The following is a 21,581-nucleotide window of genomic DNA, read 5'->3' on the forward strand; positions in this document are numbered from 1 at the left end:
AAAGGAAATGCAGTGGGAAGATTACAGGCCAAATTCTGTCCTCATCTACTTCAAGGAAAAATTAACAGAACTGTAAAAACCATTTATGAACACGTCAACCATTTGATTTTTACGTAGCAATCTTTGAGAAGAGATTGCTTTAAATAAGTACATTTAGGTCACTACAAAGAAATGAACCATCACTAGGAAACAGGACGCCAGAGTATGTAAAGTAAATTACAAATGAAATATTATTTATATTTTGGTACCCATGAAATAGTTAAACTTTTTAAAAAGTGAGAACAGAAACCGTCACAAACTCTAAGATGGCTGAAAAGTTGAACACACTACAGGGGGTAGCTGCGAACTTGGGGGACCCACTGCATGCTGGCATCCTAAGGCTGGCAGCAGTCCCAAAGTCTGGAAGTGTTTTACCCCCAAAGCATCAACTGCTAGCAATTTCTGAATCTGTTTTGCCTCTGTCCATGACAAGAATCAGCTTGTTCCAAAATTCCACACACAAAAAAAATGTGTTTCTTTTATGTTAAAACTTTGCTGTTTCTGGAAAAGCTAAAAGCTCGAATTTTTTACACATGTGGACAAAAGCTATATTTGGACTTCTCAGTCCTTTAACAGAATAAAGAAAATTTTAAAGAACTTCCCCTGCTGCAGTTTATTATAAGAAAGTCACTCTTTGATTCTTCAAAACTTTAAAAAGTAAACCTTGTTTCCTATATGATCCCTTTAACTTGAGTTCAAGAAGACTGATTTTTCAAAAAAGAACATTTACGTGAAGCATGTAAGCCAAATAAATGGCACTTTAAAAGATGGTATCTTAAGAGGAGCATAGTTACGTTGTCTATTTATATGTCATGTTTTCTAGTCATCCCATCTAGAAACACATATATTAGGCTGTATATACTTTTAAAATTAATAGTCACGACATCATTTTAAGTATTAAATATTTGAAAATGCACAAAATTAAATCATGATGTCTTACCCTTCACTTAAACACATGTAAAACCTTCTGGGGCACCTTTATTAAAGCCCCTGTAAAGAAGCTCTACTTCCCAAACATACTGCAGCCTCAAATAATGAAGGCAGAGAGAAAGCCAAGATAATGAGGACTATAATCCATGATATTTCAACACACCTGACTGAATTAGATAACAGATGGACAGATTAGGAGGACATCTGTAGGTCATGAAAAAAAGTTTAGCATGTGGTCTAATTGATAAAGTTAATATTCTAACAAGTTTCATTCCCTTTCAAATCATTTCACTTACTCTACACCAGAAATTTTCAAACTCAGCACCACTGACATTTGGGACTGGAAATTCTTAACAAAGATTTAGGCTGTGGCAGGCTGTCCTGTGCATTTTAGGACATTTTAGCAGCAACCTTGGCTTCTATACACTAGATCTCCAGTTGTGACTCCAGACACTGCAAAAGTTCCCTAGGGGCAAAAATACCCCTGGATGAGAATCACTGATCCACACTAAAGAAAACTAAGCTAACATGGATAAATCCCGAAAATATGATTTTATTTGAAGGGATTTTATCGAGACATAAAATACACACGTTAGTTGTATTAGTACAACTAACCAAGTCTGAGCTGATAAATGAGTCAATTCTATGACGAAGATGTGATTATCCATTCTGAAATAAGAAAAGGTCAAAGGACTTTTTTTAAACTGCATAACTGTGACTGGCCACCATGACTCCAATCAGGAAAATTTTCAGGCCAAAGAAAGATAACCAGAATTCCTTAAAACTCTTAGCACAGGTGTCAGGGTGGGGTCAGTGACTGTTCATAGCAAATTGCCTAAAAGTTTTAAAATCTATTTCCTTGTGTGAAAGATGAGATCAATTTAAGAACAAATCTTGACAGAAGTAGCTGGAAAAATATAAAATTTAAGAGAGATTGTTTAAAATTTTGTGCCGAGTCAACTCATTAACAGATTCACCTTCACACATCTTTCTCTCCCCTTAAAGAATTACCCTTTCTGAAGGATTTTCAAAGAGCAGATATTTTTGCATACCCATAGAAAAAATAATTTTGCTTTAAAAAAATGAATCAAAATAAATATTGCCTATTAAAAGGTTTACATTAATCTTAAAGTAAATTTCTTGTGTTATTTCAAAACAAGAGTGAATGTACTCTTTATGTACCATATATCAATCAAAAGCAGCCTTGAAGTTTTAAAGAACATCAAGTCTAGTTAGAGTTCAATATTGAAGCACTGCCAAGAAGACTACAGCTTTTAAGGGTATCTGCCACTCTGCAAATGTGATATCCAAAGTTGAGGCTATCAAAATGAAATCTGTAATTTCCCCAAATAAATATTTTTTTGAAAGTGAAAAAGCACCTCTTTCCTTTATATATGGAAAACAGTGTTTAAGTTATATAGGTACAAAATGACAAAATGATAATTTTAACATTTTATAGGAAACATGCCAAAATTTCAAGGCTTAACTCAGAAGTTTTAATTTCTAAAATCTGAAATCAACTTTGTTTTCCTTCTCAATCTTTGAGTTTTTGCTTTTGACAGACATGAGGAAGAGGTAATGGAAAATAGAGCAGCAAATATTCCATTTCTGGTGGCAATGATAATTCTGTTTCCTTCTGAATTTGTTAAAAAAAAAATTATTCCTCTTAACACATTAAAAAAAATACTATGCAAGTTTTCTATCTTGTATTTTTTTCACCTAACATTCTCCCATGTCTTTAAATATTCCTTCAAATATAATTTTCAATGGCTACATATGAGTTGTATGGAAATATCATTTAACCATTTTCTACTTTAAGAATTTTAAACTGTTTCCAATCTTTTGCTCTTGTGCTGGGATGAAAATCCTTGGGCATAATTATGTTTGTATCTCCTGTTCTTTATGATAAATTACTAGAAGTTACTTTACTGGTTCAATGAGATAAACAGTTGTATAGTTATACATAGTAAACACTGCTTCCCATAAAACTTACGAAAGGATTACTTGCATCACCATTTGAGAAGGCTGACTCACTGCATATTTAAAAAGTGACAGTCATTTTCTATTTTAAAAACTTGCCAATTTTAAATTTAAAAAATAATACCTGGTTGCTTTAATTCACATTTTTATTAGTAAGATTGAACTTTTCTAACATTTACTCTTTGTATTTCCATTTTTTCAAATTGTCCATTTGGCCATTCATTCATTTTTCCATTGCAGTATTACTCTTTCATATTAAATTGCTACAACTCATTGTAAAGCATATAACTCTTGCTTATGACATCAAGAAATTTTTAATTTTTAGATTGTCAAACCAATCAACTTCTTCCTTTGTGATTTTCCCACTACTTCTATGTTTAGAAATCCTTTCCCATTTCATTATAACCACCAACTATTTTCTTTTAGTTCTTCTGTTTCATTCTGACATCTATATTTTTCAAACACCTGGAATTTATTTTTGGTATGGTATGAAATGATGATTTAATTTGGTAGCATGAAAGCCCATTAATCATTATTTCCAAAATTTTCCTGCTTATTTTCCAAACTAACTTGTAAAATCACTTTGTCAGTTTTCTCTCCCAACCCCTGAAAAAAATCATTTAGATACTTGTTGAAATTACATTAAGCTATAAGTAAAAATTCAGGAAAAATGTATAGAAGAATATTTAATACTGGTTATCAGGCATCCTTTTCTTGGACTTGATTTTCATAGAAATACTTCCAGTATTCCATTTATTCAGCAATACATTGGTTTCAGATAGGGATTTTTGTTGTCATTGTTATTTAAATGTATTAGAGAAATCACTTTATTTTTATCACTAAATCTTCCAAGTGGATTTTGTATTTTGTGAAACGCCATGGCTAAATCTTTCGGGTATTATACAGTTGTATATATTTTGTTTATCTTAAAAATTTCATGTATAAACAAATTTTGTAATAGTAAGCTGTTGGAGAATGAATCATGTCCATGACAAAAGGTATTTTCAGGTCTCTAATCCCTGATCTGGTGGGTATGAACTCATTTGTAAGTAGGACCTTTGGAAGATGCTATTAGCGAAGGTATGCCCAAACTGCATGAGGCGGGACATTAATCCATTATGGCTGAAGTCCTTATAAGAAAAGAGAGGAAGCCCCAGGAGCAGCCAGAAGCTTGGAAGTCAACAGAAGAGCAAGGAAAAGATGCCACCATGCACACTGCACATGCTTTCTGAAGAAGCCAAGGATCACCAGCAGCCAGTTCAGAAGACAATGGTCTTCTGGGAGAAAGCATAGCCTTGCTGACGTCTCAATTCTGTACTTTCCCTAGCCTCAAAATCACAAGCCAATAAATTCCTGTGGTTTAAGCAATCTGCTGTTTGGTGTTCATTTTAGCAGCAGGGAAACTAAGATATAAGCCATCCTTTAATTCCTGACGTAAGTTCTACTCATCATAGGGTATTATTCTTTAATATGTTGATGATTTTTAGTTGCATGTATCTTAGTTAACACTTTTGCATATAAAATATCCTAGTTAGAGCTTTTTTAAAGTTAATTTTTGACTATTAAAATTTCCATCATTACTATTTCAACTAGCTTTTCAACTTCATTTCATTTGCTCAGGATATCATTCAGTTGGAGATTTCCAAATTTGAGTGTAAATAGTAATCCAATTTTTTTTTTTGGCCTTTTTTTTTTTTTTTTTTTTTTAACATGGGCGGGCACCAGGAACCGAACCCGGGTCCTCTGGCATGGCAGGCAAGCGTTCTTGCCGCTGAGCCACCATGGCCTGCCCAGTAATCTAATTTTTAAAATCTCATCTCTATTGACTGTTTATATGCCAAATTTTTCTAATTAGGTATATTTATGATTTCCGTTTTTCCCTTGGTTAGGTATCTTAAATATCTATTTCTCATCTTCCTTAAACCCATAAAGAATCAGCAATTTGCTTTATTTATAAAATCTGCTTTTTTATGTGGCTTAACTTATTATAGAGTGAATCTAAAGGTATTTTGTGTTGTTCTGTGCTATTAACTCAGTTATACAAAGTATCTGTTTTCATTCATAATGTAAACATAACTTGGGCAGCTGCTATGTGATATTATATCTTTTAATCATTAATTTAATTAATCAGAAAGGTCTGTGTAACTTTACTAGAATCTACTAGAATTTTTATAATCTATTTATAAAATTTTGTTGATTTTTCAAAAAACAACCTAGTAACTAGATCTGGTCTAAGAAAATTAGAAACTAAACAGATTGTGTTTTTCCAGAAGATACCACTTCAGTGTTTTAAATTGTTACATTCTTAGGACTACATGAGCCAAACACTTCAAAATGAAATTATGTTAGAGGGAAGAAACAAAATGGAAAGTAGAAACAAATTTAATGCCGGAAACTATTTTTTAATGCAATGTAAACATAAACAATTTAACTTTATTGATTAGGGAAAATATACTTCAGAAGCCACATGTTTCCATTTCAGAATGATAATCTGATTGTGGGTGAAACTCAATATTTGTATAACTGCTATTCATGCATTCTTGCAATTTACTTTTTTTTTTTTTTTTAGTCCATTAGATTCCCTGGTATATTGTTACCATAATTTGGCTTGCATTATCCTATGCAAAGTGTGTTCATTTTTTTTAAGGAATGCTGATTCCTCCATTGTTCACAATGAAATTTAGATGGTGTATTCCTATAAAACTGATTTCTTTTGACATATATTTTTCATATTATACATAAGTTGGAAGAATGCTTTTCTAAAAATGTAAATATCTTTAATTTTGACTCTGTGCTTTAATGAAGCCCAGATGACTCTACTGGTAAAGAGATGTTCTTACTCTCAAACAGAGAACATCAACTTAATATAGGATGCCTCTTCAGCTTCAACCTTTCCCTTAGAAATCTGCATTTTCCCTTTCAATGACAAAAAGAAATATGAAAAGGCTGTCTCAACATTCGTTTTTGAGATATTTGAGAGAAAGGTAAGCAGCTTTATTTTTCAAGATAAAGGCTAATATAATATACACATAAAATCCCTGAGTAAGACTACTAGAACAATTCCTAGCAGCCTACTGAATTTATATTGTCAAATAAGTAACCACCATGGTAAAGGAAGAGTTTAAGAAGGAGAGAGGAGGGGTCTGGAAGCATCTTACCTGCTTTCCATCCAGTGTGCAGAGCCTCTTGACTACTCCTGAGTCTAGTTTAATGGCTTCGGTGATATCTGTTAAGACCTGTTCAAAGGAATGAGCCGTCTTTTTATTCAGAAGGATCCGCACGGCTTTTCTAGGCTTCACTCCACTTCGAATCACAGTCACTAATTTGGGTTTGATGAAATCCTTACTTTCCTTCACTTCACTTTTCACAGAGGAGACAGCAGCCAAGGGTCGGGCTGCCCCACCCTTGATGTTCACAGACCAGTTCGGATTAATATTTTTGGTGTAATCAACTTTACGAAATGGTTCGTTGGATGCACACACGTAACTCTCACCTAAAAGACAAAATCAGTTTTATGAGCATGATTATCTCCACCATAGGAGCATTATGCCTTAAGAACAAGATGTTCAAGACCCATTAAGCCAACTCCTAAAATTAATAAATTCTGAAGAAGGATGGATCTCCTTTTTTCTTCGGCAATCTCTCCTTCCTTCTTTTTAATAGCATCTAGGCTGGTTTTGAGAGAATGTTTATAAGGGTGAAAACCACTGGGCCAAGAAACTAATGTGAGTTCTGGTTTCTATTCAGACCAAACATGTCACCACGGATAATTCATTTCTCCATACTCTGATTCTCAGTATCATTTTCTATAGTCAAGTGATTGAACCACCTGAATGCTAAAGAAGTTCACAGTTCTAAAACCCTATTAATTGATCTAATTTAAAAATCTCATTCTGGAAAAAATAATTATATAACAAACTAAAATATTCATATAAGTTTTTCTTCTAATTATCTTTCTCCTTTGAATTACCAATTTCAATCCTAATCAAAGAATAATCACTACATCTTCACATAGCTGACTAAATTATACTCAGTTATGGAATCATTTGCACAATTAATGAAGCACCGCTGTAATGAAGGAAGGGTTCTGACAGCTCAAAGAAATACACCTCAGGCATTTTTTTCTTAATTAAACAACATAAATTTAAAATGGAAAGACTAAATAGAAAACCTTTTCTGTATCTACTAAAACGGGCAAAGATATTAAGTAGTAAAAATAATGAGTTCATTATTCAAGGAGACTTCTGCTTATTTTTTAGTTTGTATATAAAACCTATACTATTTGTCAAATCACTCATCAATGAAATATTCTTTAATTTTTTTAAGTTCCAAAATTATATGATGACATACCACTTTCTCCTAGAGAAAATGTAGAAGTCACATAAAAGATAAAGTGTTGCACAATAAGATTTACTCTAAGACTATCTTCATATTAAAAAATAATCTATCATTTTTTCACATATTCAGTATAACTGTGGCATTTTAATGTAATTACAAGGCAAGCCTTAAGTGTTGGAAATATTTAAAACAATCAAAATAGTGAAAGGGAATTTCTGAGGAAAACCGATTCATATAAATATTTTATTTAAGTATTATCATGATGGTCTAATAAAATCCTGATTAATGGAGAAAAAGTTCTCCCAAAGGTACCTGAATAATTCAGGAAAAGATCAGACATACAAGAAGGTTCTAAAAAGAGAAGTAGTATCTTCTATTAAGAGGTTTAATCAAGCCACTGCCCAAGATAACCAGAGAACCAATCCCAAGCTTTAATGCTACTCCTATCCCCTAACCTGAAATCTAGCCTAACCACCACCATTTAAAGATTTTTCAACTTTGTGAGTGTATTTAAATCATTTCCCACAATATGATCATTTGGGAAAGTGCTATGTAAATTTTTAAAAATAGGATATCAATTTCATAAAATATATATCGCATGCATGTATTAATGAGTAAAAACAAACTATGATATTTTTCTTTAATTTTAAGCAGAAAGCAACTCACACGGAATAGTTCTTACTATTTTGGGCTATGATAAAACTTTAAGGGGTACAAGAGTAGTTAAGTAGTAGAATTTTCTCCTGCCATGTGAGAGACCCAGGTTCAATTCCTGGCATGTGCACTTCCCCAAAAAACAGACAAATGAAACATAACAACAACAAAAAATAAAGAAATAAAAATTCAACAAATTGTGTTGCAATAACAGGATATTCACATGGAAAAAGAACGAAATCAAACAGCATACCAGAAAAAAAAAGCTAAGCAAACTCAATGTATGTTCTGATACAAAATGTAAGAAGGACAAAAAAAAAAAAAGAATCTCAGCAAAACAAAATTTTTTCAAGGGTAGGGAGAAACAAGTCAGCTTATATTTTCCCTCTTGGGTGATGCAGAGTTTTGTACTCCAGAAAAATATGTTCTTAAACTTAATCCATCCCTGTAAGTGTGAACCCATTGTATATAGAACCTTTGGATGAGGTTACTCAGTTAAGGTGTGATCCACTGCAATCAGATGGGTTTTAAGCGTATAACTGGAGTCCTTCATAAGCAGAATGAAATTCAGACAGAGAGAGGACCAACGGAAGCAAGAAGCTGGAACAAAACCACGAGAGAAGAGACCAGGAGACGCCACAATGTGCACTGCCATGTGACAGAAGAACCAAGGACCAAAGTAGCCCCAGAACACCAAACTCTATGAAGAAAACATCACCTTGATGACACCCTGATTTGGACTTTCTCTTCGCCTCAATACCATCGGCTCATAAATCCCCATTGTTTAAACCACCCCATCGCATGGTATTTGCTTGAGCAGCCAGAAAAACTAAAGTACCAATACAAAAAGAAAAGACAATGGTAGAAGAGACAAAACAAGAGCAAATTTAATAGCTCTGATTTTCTCTATCAACCTAGTCCTGGCACAACTGACACACCAACCAGGAGAATGCATTTTTAATCCATCAGAATATCAGGAAGCAAAAAGATCTAGAAAGTCTCTTAATTTTTGTGTGTGGTTACAGACAGATTTTAACTCTTTTACTCTCTCCTTGCCTCCCTCCCTCCCTTCCTTCATACTGCTTCTATTAGAAAAGCACAGCCCAGCTCTATAATAAATGTGTCAAGTTCTGAACCAGAACTGCCAGATGGAGCCTCGCTCCCACTTCATGAACCCATGGGAGGCATAAATATTACATCACAGAGCCCTCTTCTTTTAAACACAGAATCCCCTCATAACATGCACTGTGTACCTATGATGCCTCAGCTCATGTGTTGGGTGCTGCCATGATATGAAAACCACAGTGCCGTCCTTGGACCCAAATGTTCCAGCAGAGAGATTCAGGACATGGTTTGGGGGTCAGATTTTGTTTCTATACACTGGGCTCATAAATCCCCGCTGTACAGACAAGTGCGTCATACCTTCATAACAACGGTCACCAAGAAACCTAGGCTAACTTCCCTCATAATGTCCCCACTCAGATCAATCTTTTGGTCACCGTCTATGAGTTTCAAAGGATTATGTGCCCCAGAAAAGGCATGGCTTAATCCTAATCCAATCTTGTGGAGGCAGCTGCTTCTTCTAAACATCAGTACTGTATGTTGGAAGCTTGACTAGATTGTCTCCATGGAGATGTGACTCACCTAACTGCAGGTATTAACCTTTGATTGGAGTGAGGTGTGACTCCACCCATTCCAGGTGGGTCTGGACTAGTTCACTGCAATCTTTTAAAAGAGGAAACTTTTATTTATTTTTTTATTTTTTTTAAATACCAAAAAACATCAAACGCAAGCATTCTTAACTTTTGATCATTCCATTCTAAAACATAATCAGTAATTCACAATATCATCACATAGCTGCATATTCACCACCATGATCACCCCCCGGAACTCCTGCATCCATCCAGAAAAAGAAATAAAAAGAAAACAGAAAAAAATTCACACATACCATACCCCCTACCCCTCCCCTTCACCGATCACCAGCACCTCAAACCAAACTTATCTTAACATTTGTTCCTCCCACCATCCATCTTTATTTCATATGTTCTACTCGCCCACCGACAAGGCAGACAAAAGGAGCATCAGACACAAAGCTCTCACAACCACACAGTCACACCATGAAAACCACATCACCATACAACCATCCCCAAGAAACATGGCTACTGGAACACAGCTCCATACTTCCAGGCAGTCCCCTCCAGCCTCTCCATCACACCCCAACCAACAAGGTGATATCTATTTAATGCATAAGAATAACCTCCAGGATAACTTCTCAACTCTGTTTGGAATCTCTCAGCCATCAACACTTGATTTTGTCTCATTTCACTCCACCCCCTTTTTGGTTGAGAAGTTTTTTTCAATCCCTCGATGTTGAATCTCAGCTCATTCTAGGGGTTTTCTCAATCCCCTGATGCTGAGTCTCACTCACTCCAGGATTTCTGTCCCACATTGCCAGGAAGGTCCACACTCCTGGGAGTCATGTCCCACATAGACAGGGGGAGGGTGGTAAGTTTGCTTGCTGTGTTGGCTGGAGAGAGAGAGGCCACATCTGAGCAACAAAAGAGGATAAGAGGAAACATTTTAGAGCCAGGAGAATCACAAGAGCCACCAACAGAGCTACAGGAGAGGAAAGATCCATGAGAGCCAAGTTCATGCAGCCAGACACCTTTAGAGATGAAGAAGGAAAACACCCTCAGTGGAGCTTCATGAAACAAAAAGCCTGGAGAGAAAGCTAGCAGACATCGCCGTGTTCGCTGTGTGCCTTTCCAGTTGAGAGAGAAGCCCTCAACTTCACGGCCTTTCTTAAATGAATGCAACCTCTTGCTGGTGCCTTAATTTGAACATTTTTATAGATTTGCTTTAATTGGGACATGTTTCACCACCTTAGAACTGCAAACTTGCAACTTAATAAATTCCCCTTTTAGAAAGCCATTCTGTTTCTGGTATATCGCATTCCAGCAGCTAGCAAACTAGAACAGTCACTTATGTAGATCTGCCTACAGGAAGAGAAGAAAATAAGATTTTGGTTTTCTGAGCAGTTATAGCTCTCACTGTTAATCAAGCTATGAATTATTATATTCTATTAGATTATAGTCACTTACAAAATCGATTAGAAGCAATCATTGCCCCCACCTTCTGCAACTGGGTTCATGCCACCGTAGGGATTCTTGTTTAAGAGTTGTCACGTCCCTCTCTTCTCATTCCAGTGAAGGGCATCACCTTCTACTCTAACCAGTTAGGAACCCAGGTGTCATCATTCTCTCCTCTGGCTCTCTACCTACTCCTTCCTGACATCAAGCTCTGTCCACTCTCCTCTAACCATTTCGAAAAATAATCCTCCTTTCCACACAGATCAATGCAAGAGTCTTCTGTTTTTCTGTTCAGTCCTCAGAAACATAACAATTTTTCAAATGACAGCACATTCTATCCTACTGATATAGCTGGAAACGTATACCCTAAAGTAACGTTTACTTGACATACTGATAAACTACTATAGCATGTGTGCTGGTTTAAAAGGATGTATGCCCCCTAGAAAAGCCATGTTTTAATCACAATCCCATTTCATAAAGGTGGAATAATCCCTATTCAATACTGTATGTTTGAAACTGTAACCATCTCCCTGGAGATGTGATTTAGTCAAGAGTGGCTGTTAAACTGGATTAGGTGATGGCAGGTCTCCACCCATTTGGGTGGGTCTTGATTGGTTTATGGAGTCCGATAAAAGAAGAAACGTTTTGGAGAATGGGAGATTCAGAGAGAGCAGAATGACATAGCCATGAGAAGCAGAGTCCACCAGCCAGCGACCTTTGGAGATGAAGAAGGAAAATGGCTCCCGGGAAGCTTCGTGAAACAGGAAGCCAGGAGAAGAAGCTAGCAGAGGGTGCCGTGTTCGCAATGTGCCCTTCCAGATGCGAGAGGTACCCTGACCGTGTTTACCATATCCCTTTCCAGATGAGAGAGAGAAACCCTGAACTTCATCAGGGTTTGATGAAGCCTTGCTGAACTAAGGTATCTTTCCCTGGGATGCCTTTGATGGGACATTTCTGTAGACTTGTTTTAATTGGGACATTTTCTCAGCCTTAGAACCACAGGCTAGCAACTTACTAAATTCCCCTTTTTAAAAGCCACTCCATTTCTGGTATATTGCATTCCAGCAGCTAGCAAACTAGAACAGTATGAGAGAATTTTCTTTACATTCTTGCCAATATTATTAAAATTGCTCTTGCCAAAACTACAAGGAAAGAATATGGTCTCATTAAAAAAATTAAAGTTAAGTTAGTATACACAAGTATGTACATGGGTATATATACATGTTTTTTTCATGGGTGTGTATGTGTATGTGTGAGTATGAAAAATAAAGAAAGGAGTCCCTGCCATCCAGAACTTATCTGACATTTACAGCAAGGCCACTCTGTTCTTCTGTTGGACATGAACTCTCACGGACTATCTATATCAAATGAGGTCACTCTGAGAATATGATAACATGAGACAAAAGTCACTGTGCAACCCATAAAATACCAGACCTTCCCCTCTCACTAAATGAATGACTGCTACTTCATTTTATCCTCAATTTAGACTGCCCTTCCTATACATAAGATTTAATGAGATACCAAATCATAGAATCGCTCTGCCTTCTGATAGTCTCCAGTATAGAATGAGTCCCCACTTCCTTAAATCCTCCCCAATATTAACTAACCAAAGCTGAAACCTTGTAATAGGTTCTAATACCTCTTACTGAGATGCTCCACGGTTCCCTACACTGTGCATTCTCCTTCACTGTAATAAGTAATAAAACCACTCGTTCAACCACAGGTTTTTACCTGGTGGTTTCTGGCCGACTGTCATATTCTTTCTTTCCCTCCTTTCTTCCTCCTCGAGTCTCCTCCTTCCCTCTGGCTCTCTCTCACACACATATATTTTTAATATAAGATTGAAGAATTCTTTGACTATGGAGATTGGTGGAAAATCACTTTGCAAATTATGGTGATGTAACTATTACAGATGAAGAGAGTTTGCTTTCTGTTTAGAGAGAAGAGAGATGGAAGTGCAAGGTGGTTACGTAACTTAAAAGAACTGCTTTCAAGCACACTATGGAACAGAAAGTCTCTCTTTCAACTTCCCCCAAGACTCTCTCTAGCAGCAAGGCTGTGCCTTCTTACAGTTGACATGTGTTCAAAAACATTTTGCATTATTTCATATTTACCAAGTTCACTAAGTGTCTACAATTATGTAGAATAGCTGGTATTTGTTTAGGTGGTCATTAATTCTCATCCTTTTATAACCAAGTAAAAACTGCCTCCTATTTAGCTATGAACTCTCAAATTTCTTGCTTTCTGAAAACCTTCACCCCCAAAAACTTATTTCAGCCTGTGCCAGTTCTTCCCACCTCCTCACCCTTCTCAATGGCAGAGGTGAAGCCCCTCTACCCGGTGAGACATTCTTCTTTCCTCCCTCTGTGACCAGACAGCCTTTCTTCAGGATTATACACAAGGGTCTCCCATCTAAACAAACACAATCCACAATCGCCCCAAACTCCCTCTCTTAACCCACATGGCACTCTAACATGCTCTTGGCTTCTAACATGCTCTTGGCTTCTATTCACTGCCAAGTTAAAGAGCTGTCTCATCTGTTGCTTCCACCTCCTCTCCGCTGCTTGCTCTCAGTCACAGCAGTGTCGTTTCTGCTGCCTGCACTCCACTGATTGAAAAGTCTTTGGCCCTGATCCACAAGCACGTTTCCTAATGGCCAAATGCAGGGCCCATCCTTCTATCTAATTTCACTTGGTGCCTTCTCTGAGGGCAACTGATACCAGTCAATTAATTTTCTGCAAACCCTTTTTTCCTTAGTTTCCACGATCTAATTTCTTTTGGTTTACCTCTGTGCTGGTTTGAAAGGATGTATGTCCCCTAGAAAAGCCATGTTTTAATCAAAATCCCACTTCATAAAGGTAGAATAACCCCTATTCAATACTGTGTGTGGGACTGTAGTCAGATCATCTTCCTGCATGATGTGATTTAGTCAAGAGTGGCTGTTGAACTGGATTAGGTGACAACATGTCTCCACCCACTTGGGTGGGTCTTGATTGGTTTACTAGAGCCTATAAAAGAGGAAACGTTTTGGAGAATGGGAGATTCAGAGAGAGCAACACCACGAAGCAGAAGAGTCCATGAGCCAGCGACCTTTGGAGATGAAGGAAAATGCCTCCCAGGGAGCTTCATGAAAACGGAAGCCAGGAGAGGAAGCTGGCAGATGCCACCATGTTCGCCATGTGCCCTTCCAGCCAAGAGAGAAGCCCTGAACTTCATTGGCCTTCTTGAACCAAGGTATCTTTCCCTGGATGGATGCCTTAGATTGGTCATTTCTATAGACTTGTTTTAATTGGGACATTTTCTTGGCCTTAGAACTATAAACTAGCATCTGATTAAATTCCCCCTTTTAAAAGCCATTCTGTTTCTGGTATATTGCATTCTGGCAGATAGCAAACTCAAACAACCTCTTACTTCTTTGGGTGCTCCTTTTCAGTCTACATCTCAGGACCCCTTTCTTCCACCCATCTAGGCATCCCTTATCCTCTCCTTAGATTCTCCCTGGACAGCTGCATCCATACCCACAGCTTCAACCACCATCTGTATACTGAGGGCTCAAAGACAGAGGACATCTCTAATCTAGATCTTTCTCTTGCACTTCATCTTAGATAATCTACAGACATCTCCCACCCTCAGTTTAGAGATGAAACTGCCTCCACTCTCAACTACATCACCTTGACCCCAAACTCTCTTCCTGAATTCTCCAATTTAGCAAGTGAAACCACCGCTATGCAGTCATCTAAGCAAAAACCAACACTCCTGCTTCTCTTCTCCCTTTCCCCACATTCAACAGAACTGGCAAAACTGCTGGCTTAGGTCTAGGCACCTCTGGAATCCACTCCCTTTGAACCTACAGTCTCTCATTTCTCACCTGGATTAGTCATTAAGCTTTACTCCCCCTCATCCTCCACACAGCCATCATAGCAAGTTTGTAAAAATGATGTCTTTTGCCCTCTTCACTACCTTTAGAATAAAAGTCAACATCCTCAGCACACTCCACATTCACGAGACCCTTTCCAATCTCCTCTTCCCCTTAGGTCCCTAATTTAATGTCATATCAGTGTATTCACAATTTCCTTTCAAGTTCATCATGCCCTTTTATTCTCATTCTTTTTTAACTGCCTGAAACAACTTTCTTCCTCCCTTCCTCTCCCCCACCTAGACTCTTTTTGCTGACCCAACAAGATTAAGATCCTCCTGTAAGGATGTAAAACAACAGGAGCTCCCATATACTGCTGGAAGGCTTTTAAGTTGATTCAATCACTTAGGAAAAACAAGTTCACATTATCTAGTACTAAGTTGACAATATACAAATCCTACGACCCAGCAATTCGTTCCAGGAAACTACTTTGGAGAAACCGATGTACATAGACCCCAGCATATACATATATACACACATGTACCTTCACAGAAGTGGTGTTGAACAACCAAAGATGAGAATCAATCCACATATCTATCAGCAGAAGAACAGGTACATAAATTATGGTATGTTCAAGTGACAAAATAGCATACAGCAATAAAAATGAACAAACTACGTGCATATGCTATGGATGGATGAATTTTACAAACAATGGTGAATAGAAGATGACAAAAGAATACATGCAAAATTTAACGGCTCTAAAGTTCAAATACAGACAAAATTATTTATTGTTTAGAGATGCCTTCCTACATGACAAAACACAAAGAAAAGCAAAAGTAAGGCTACTGCTCCCTCTTTGAGATGGAAGAGTTATAAGAGGGAATGGACATAGGGAGAACTACTCAATTGCTGCCCATATTCTATTTCCTTACACAGCTAGTGGTCACAAAGTTGTTCACGTCATAACAGTTTACTGGGCTGCACATGTATGTTTTGTGAACTTTTCTTTAGGTATATATTTTTCCTGTAGACTTACTTTTTAGAGAAGTTTCAGATTTATTAAAAAAAATTGTGCAGAAAGTTCCCATATATTCCACCTTCCCTCCCAACATGGGTTCTCCTATTATTATCTCTTATATTAGTGTTGTACATTTGTTACAGCTGATGAACCAATATTGATACATTATTGTTAACTAAAGGGTTCATTCTTTGTGTTGTACAATTCTTTGGGTTTTGACAAATACATACTGTCATGTACCCATCATTACAATATCATACAGGATAGTTTTACCGCCTTAAACATGTCTTGTGCTCCAACTTTTCACCCCTCCCCACCTCCCCTTAATCCCTAGCAACCACTGATTCTTTTTACTGTCTCTGTAGTTTTGCCTTTTCCAGAAAGTCACAAAACTGGAAGCAAATGGTATGTGGCCTTCTGAGACTAGCTTCTTTTATTTAGCAATATGCAATTAAGCCTTCTCCATGACTTTTTGTAACTAGATAGCTCACTTCTCTACATCACAGAATAAACCTCTACTGTATGGATATACCACAGTTTTTTAATCTATTTGCCTACTGGAGGCCATCTTGGTTGCTTTCAATTGTTGGCAATTATGGAAAAAGCTGCTATAAACATCCATGTTTAGATTTTTGTATGGACACAAGTTTTCAATCATTTGGGTAAATACCTAGGAGTTCAAATACTGGGTTATATGGTAAGCCTATGTTTAGCTTTGTAAGTAACTACCAAACCATCTTCCAAAGTGGGTGCACCATTTTGCATTATCGCTAGCAACAGACATTCTGTTGTTCCACATCCTCACCAGCAACTGGTGTGCTATGGTACATTCATAATTTAAAAATAAAATAAATTACATGTCATTCACGGGTGCTTCTGTTGTATCCTAAGCTTACAATGTGCTAATCTCTCATAATCATTTATTCTTAGTGGGAAATTTAAAAAAAATCAGTAATTTTGCTGCATCAGCACAGGTGCCCAGGCTTATGCCAATTCAAACAAACCACAGTCACTGAAAGGCAGGACCTGAATATGCAATGTTTTTCAGTTTCATAAATAATTCTGAATACAGTCCCACTTCCTAGATCAGAAGCTCACTGATATGAAGAAGGTCAGTATACCTAGGATAGGACCTAGCATGTCACAGGCTTCCAAAGCACGTTCGTCAAAATAATGAAGACAATGCTCATTTCAGAACAAACTTACACGTATCATGGTTTGGATTTGTGTTACTTCTAGGTAAAGATTTTTATAATGCAGTTGTTACCAAAGAATGACCCTGGGAGACTCAATCAGGCTCGTCTTTGGGACCCCAGGCAATGTTTGAGAGTACATTCTTAGGTCACGCCAGCCTAAGACATCTAGAAAAACAAACAGAATATGAGCGCTGCCTGGAACCTACTAATATATATATTTTTCATTTCAAATTTTCAAAGTGTGAAGAGTCCAGAACACTTTATATAAATTATAATGTACTTTAATCAATGAAAAAGCATAGTTTTTCTTTTTTTTAAAATAGCAATCCTTCAGATATTTGAAATATAAATTTGCCATTATTGATTACAAACAGCTACATGCAATCTTGAGTGGTTGGAAATTCAACAACAGCATGATTGAGACAACATTTTGATCATAGTCTCTCATCCACTTTTTTAAAAATTTTTTTATTTTATTTTTTTAAATACCAAAAAAACACCAAACAAACGCAAACATTCCTATTTTGATCATTCCATTCTACATATATAGTCAGTAATTCACAATATCATCACATAGTTGCACATTCATCATCATGATCATCTCTTGGAACATCTGCATCCATTCAGAAAAAGAAACAAAAGGAAAACAGAAAAAAAAAAATTATACATACCATACCCCTTACCCCTCCCCCTCACTGATCACTAATATTTCAAACCAAATTTATTTCAACATTTGTTCCACCTATTATTCATTTTTATTCCATAGGTCCCACTCGTCTGCTGACAAGGTAAACAAAAGGAGCATCAGACACAAGGTTTTCACAATCACACAGTCACATTGTGAAAGCTGTATCATTATACAATCATCTTCAAGAAACATGGCCACTGGAACATAGCTCTACATTTTCAGGCAGTTCCCTCCAGCCTCTCCACCACATCTTGAATAACAAGGTGATATCTACTTAATGCGTAAGAATAACCTCCAGGATAACCTCGACTGTGTTTGGAATCTCTCAGCCATTGACACTTTGTCTCATTTCACTCTTCCCCCTTTTGGTCGAGAAGGTTTTCTCAATCCCTTGATGCCACGTCTCAGCACATTCTACGATTTCTGTCCCACGTTGCCAGGAAGGTCCACAATTATTTATTTTTTTTATTTATGATACATAACCACATACAAACACAAACATTCTTATCATGCGATCATTCCATCCTTGTTATATAATCAATAACTCTCGCTATCATCACATCGCTGTATATTCATCATCACGATCATTTCTTAGAACATTTGCATCAATTCAGAAAAAGCAATAAAAAGAAAACAGAAAAAAATTCATACATACCATACCCCTTATCCCTCTTCACCGATCACCAGCATTTCAATCTCATCCACCTTTATTAAAATATTTAAGTGTCTGTTTTAGTTTCCTAATTGCTAAAGCAAATAGCATGCAATAGAGCAGCTTAAATAATGGCAATTTATTGGCTCACAGTTCTGAGGCTAAGAAAAGCCCAAACTAAGGCATCATCAAGGTGATGTTTTCTCCCAGAACACTGTGGCATTCTTGGGCTGGCTGCTGGTAAGTCTTGTACCCCTGTCACAGAACACACTGCACATGGCAGCCTCTCCTGGCCTCTCCCTTCTCTTCTGGGGGGAGGGAGTATAATGGTGATTTGAAGTTATGTATCCCAAGAAAAGCCATGTTTTAATACTGATCCAATCTTGTGGGGGTGGCCTTTTCTTTAATGCTAATTCAATCCAATTCAAAGAAGGGCAGACACTTCTGATTAGATTATCTCCATGGAGATGTAGCGCACCCAGTAATGGATGTGACCTTTTGATTAAATGGAGATGTGACCCTGCCCATTCAAGGCAGGCCTTGATTAGTTTACTGGAGTTCTTTAAAAAAGGAAATATTTTGAAGAAACATAGAAGCAAGCACAGATATAGATGTTTGGAAGAGCCAATATAGATGTTTGGAAGAGCTAATACAGATGTTTGGAGATCCAAGCAGAAACAGGCTGATGCTAAGCAAAGACTCAAAGAAATAGCTGGAAACTGAAGAGAAGAAATCTCCAGACCAGGCAGATGCTAAACTAAGAGATGAAACCCAGAGTTTTGTCCAAGAGCAGCTAAATGAATGCCTGCAGATGCTTATAGAGCAACGAGTGACATACGAAGCTGGAAGCAACAGAACCGGGAACAAGGACCAGCAGACACCAGCCACGTGCCTTCCCAGATCCCCCTTCCTTGACCTATGGTAACTTTCTCTGGATACCTTAGTTAGGACATATTTATGGCCTTAGAACTGCAAAACTTGAAACTTATTAAATTCCCTTTTTAAAAGCTGTTCCATTTCTGGTATATTGCATTCCGGCAGTTTAACAAACCAATACGGAGGGGTCTGTTGACTTTCAGCTTACTTCCCCTGGCTTTCTCTCTCCATGACCTTCCTTAGGAGGCTCTCAGCAACAGGATTAAGACTCCTCCCAGGGCCACACTGTACATGAAGTAACCTCATCAAAAAACCCGGTTTACAAGAGTGCACACCCACAGGAATGGATTAGGCTTAAGAATGTGTTTTTTTTTTATGGGTTACGTAACTCCAAAGCACCAGAGTGCTCAATACCACCAATTAGTTTATAATTACAAACTATCCTGATATCAAAACAGAAATTCAGGCAGACAACATTTGTACATTGAAACTATCCCTAACTCTTGGAGTAGAGGCAAGCACTGAAACTTACATGAAAGAAAAACTTGTTTACAAGTCTGAAGTACGAGAATTCTGCAGACGCCTCAGAGAAAAGGCCACATACAAACACATACAAAGGTGTAATTAGGTAAAGTAAAGTAAAGACCAAGAAGAAAGAAAATGAAGCATGAACAGACATTTTCAGTCCAGTATCAGCAAAATCTTAGTAGCCTAAGTGCTTTCCTCCCTTCCAAATCTAAGAAAAATTACTTTCAAAGGAATGTAACCAAGAAAAATAAATTCAGGTATGTTGCAGCTACAAGATGTTTAGCTGTTCTTCAAGTACAGCATTTGTGAGATTATCCTACTGGGTGGATTACAATATCCATCTAACACACATCAGAGAGAGCTCCAAGGGCCAGCTGGTTAAGAAAAATAAAGGGTGATGAAAAGCAAGACTGATTTATTATTGTTGAGGCAAACTTAATTGGATCATCTAACCAAACTGTACAGTGCCCAGAATTTAAATTTAGGGTAACTGCAGAGTAGCTTAGGGTGCACTGCTTTGACAGTAATGCTGTCCCTACTTACTCCCTTTCGCTGTGCCTGAATTATTGTTGCTGCAAACACAATTGAGTAAAATGGTCCCTTCTGCAGGGTAGAGTTTGGGGCACAAAGTGAGATCTGTCACTTCTAAGACCAATGCTCTTTTGACACACCAGAAGGCTAGTAGCTGAACTAGTTATCTCCTACTGTCATATACTGTAAGGACACTATGATCATTTCCACCAAGAAAAGGTTACAAAAGATACTTTGAACATTTGTGTATCTACAAACAAAGATATATATATATATATATAGCCACAAATACATGTTTCAGCATTAGCTTAGAGCCAAAAAAAAAAATGAGTTAAAAGGAAAAAAAGCCTCATCATTAACCAAAAATCTTTATACATTACACCCTGAGAAAGAAATTGAACCTACTCTCCTAGCAGGATGGAACCTAGAATTCAGATCCATTACCTCTTTTCCTGTGGCCCTCACACCAGAGCCAAGCAATGCCATAATTCATAAAAGTTCACTAAGGAAGTTTTAATTTTCTATTCATTTTGACAACGGAACTTAAAAAGTTAATCTCATCCTATTCTGGAACATCTGATTAGCTGCTTCTAAATCAAGTACAGGATTGCTACTCAGTGTCCATAGCCTCATCTCCGTTGGCATTATGTGGCATAACTTTGCCAGGAGTCAATGAGGAAAAACAGAAATGGAGTTAACATATGTAAAATGACATTGTTCACACCAAGTTAAGGCCAGAGGATATCAAGTTACTTTGCAGGAATGAAGGCTTGTTAGCAGTGTGCAAAACCCCAATCATTACATGCCATACCAAAATACAACATATTGAACTCAGCATTTAGCATCTTGGTCATGCTGGGAATGCTAATTTAGTTTCAGCAAAACAGTATCTGTTCCTTTATAATACTGTATTACATTTTATTGGTTATGCTAAATTTGTACTTATGTTGTAAATTTGTTTTGACTGCATCAATATGTAAGATCTATGTGCATAAGCCTACCTATCTTTATATTTATAAATATTCACATGACAATATCATTCAAATAATTAAGGCCATACTGGGCTTCTGTAAACTTAGCTATTAAACAGTTAATTTATTTTTCAATTTTAAATGACCCAAGTAAAGATTGAGAAACACTGCTTGACCATATTTAACTTTTTTCAATAATCATCTTTGTTATTAATAGGGAAAAACACAATACTTC

General features: G+C 37.0%; 1 protein-coding gene across 7 annotated transcripts in view; it reads right to left on the reverse strand.

Annotated features, from left to right (window-relative positions):
- Positions 1–21,581, reverse strand: part of DCLK2 (doublecortin like kinase 2) — a 204,130-nt gene that overhangs the window by 159,775 nt on the left and 22,774 nt on the right. For all 7 annotated transcript variants that reach the window (XR_013167469.1, XM_077139847.1, XM_077139846.1 and 4 more), the window contains exon 2: positions 6,108–6,442. Coding sequence is in view for 6 of the 7 variants with exons in the window: in XM_077139847.1 (XP_076995962.1) it covers positions 6,108–6,442 (335 nt within the window). In the remaining variant the exon portion in view is untranslated. The remainder of the gene's footprint in view (positions 1–6,107; positions 6,443–21,581) is intronic.

Source organism: Tamandua tetradactyla, chromosome 22, assembly GCF_023851605.1.
Source record: "Tamandua tetradactyla isolate mTamTet1 chromosome 22, mTamTet1.pri, whole genome shotgun sequence".
NCBI classification, from domain to species: Eukaryota; Metazoa; Chordata; class Mammalia; order Pilosa; family Myrmecophagidae; genus Tamandua; species Tamandua tetradactyla.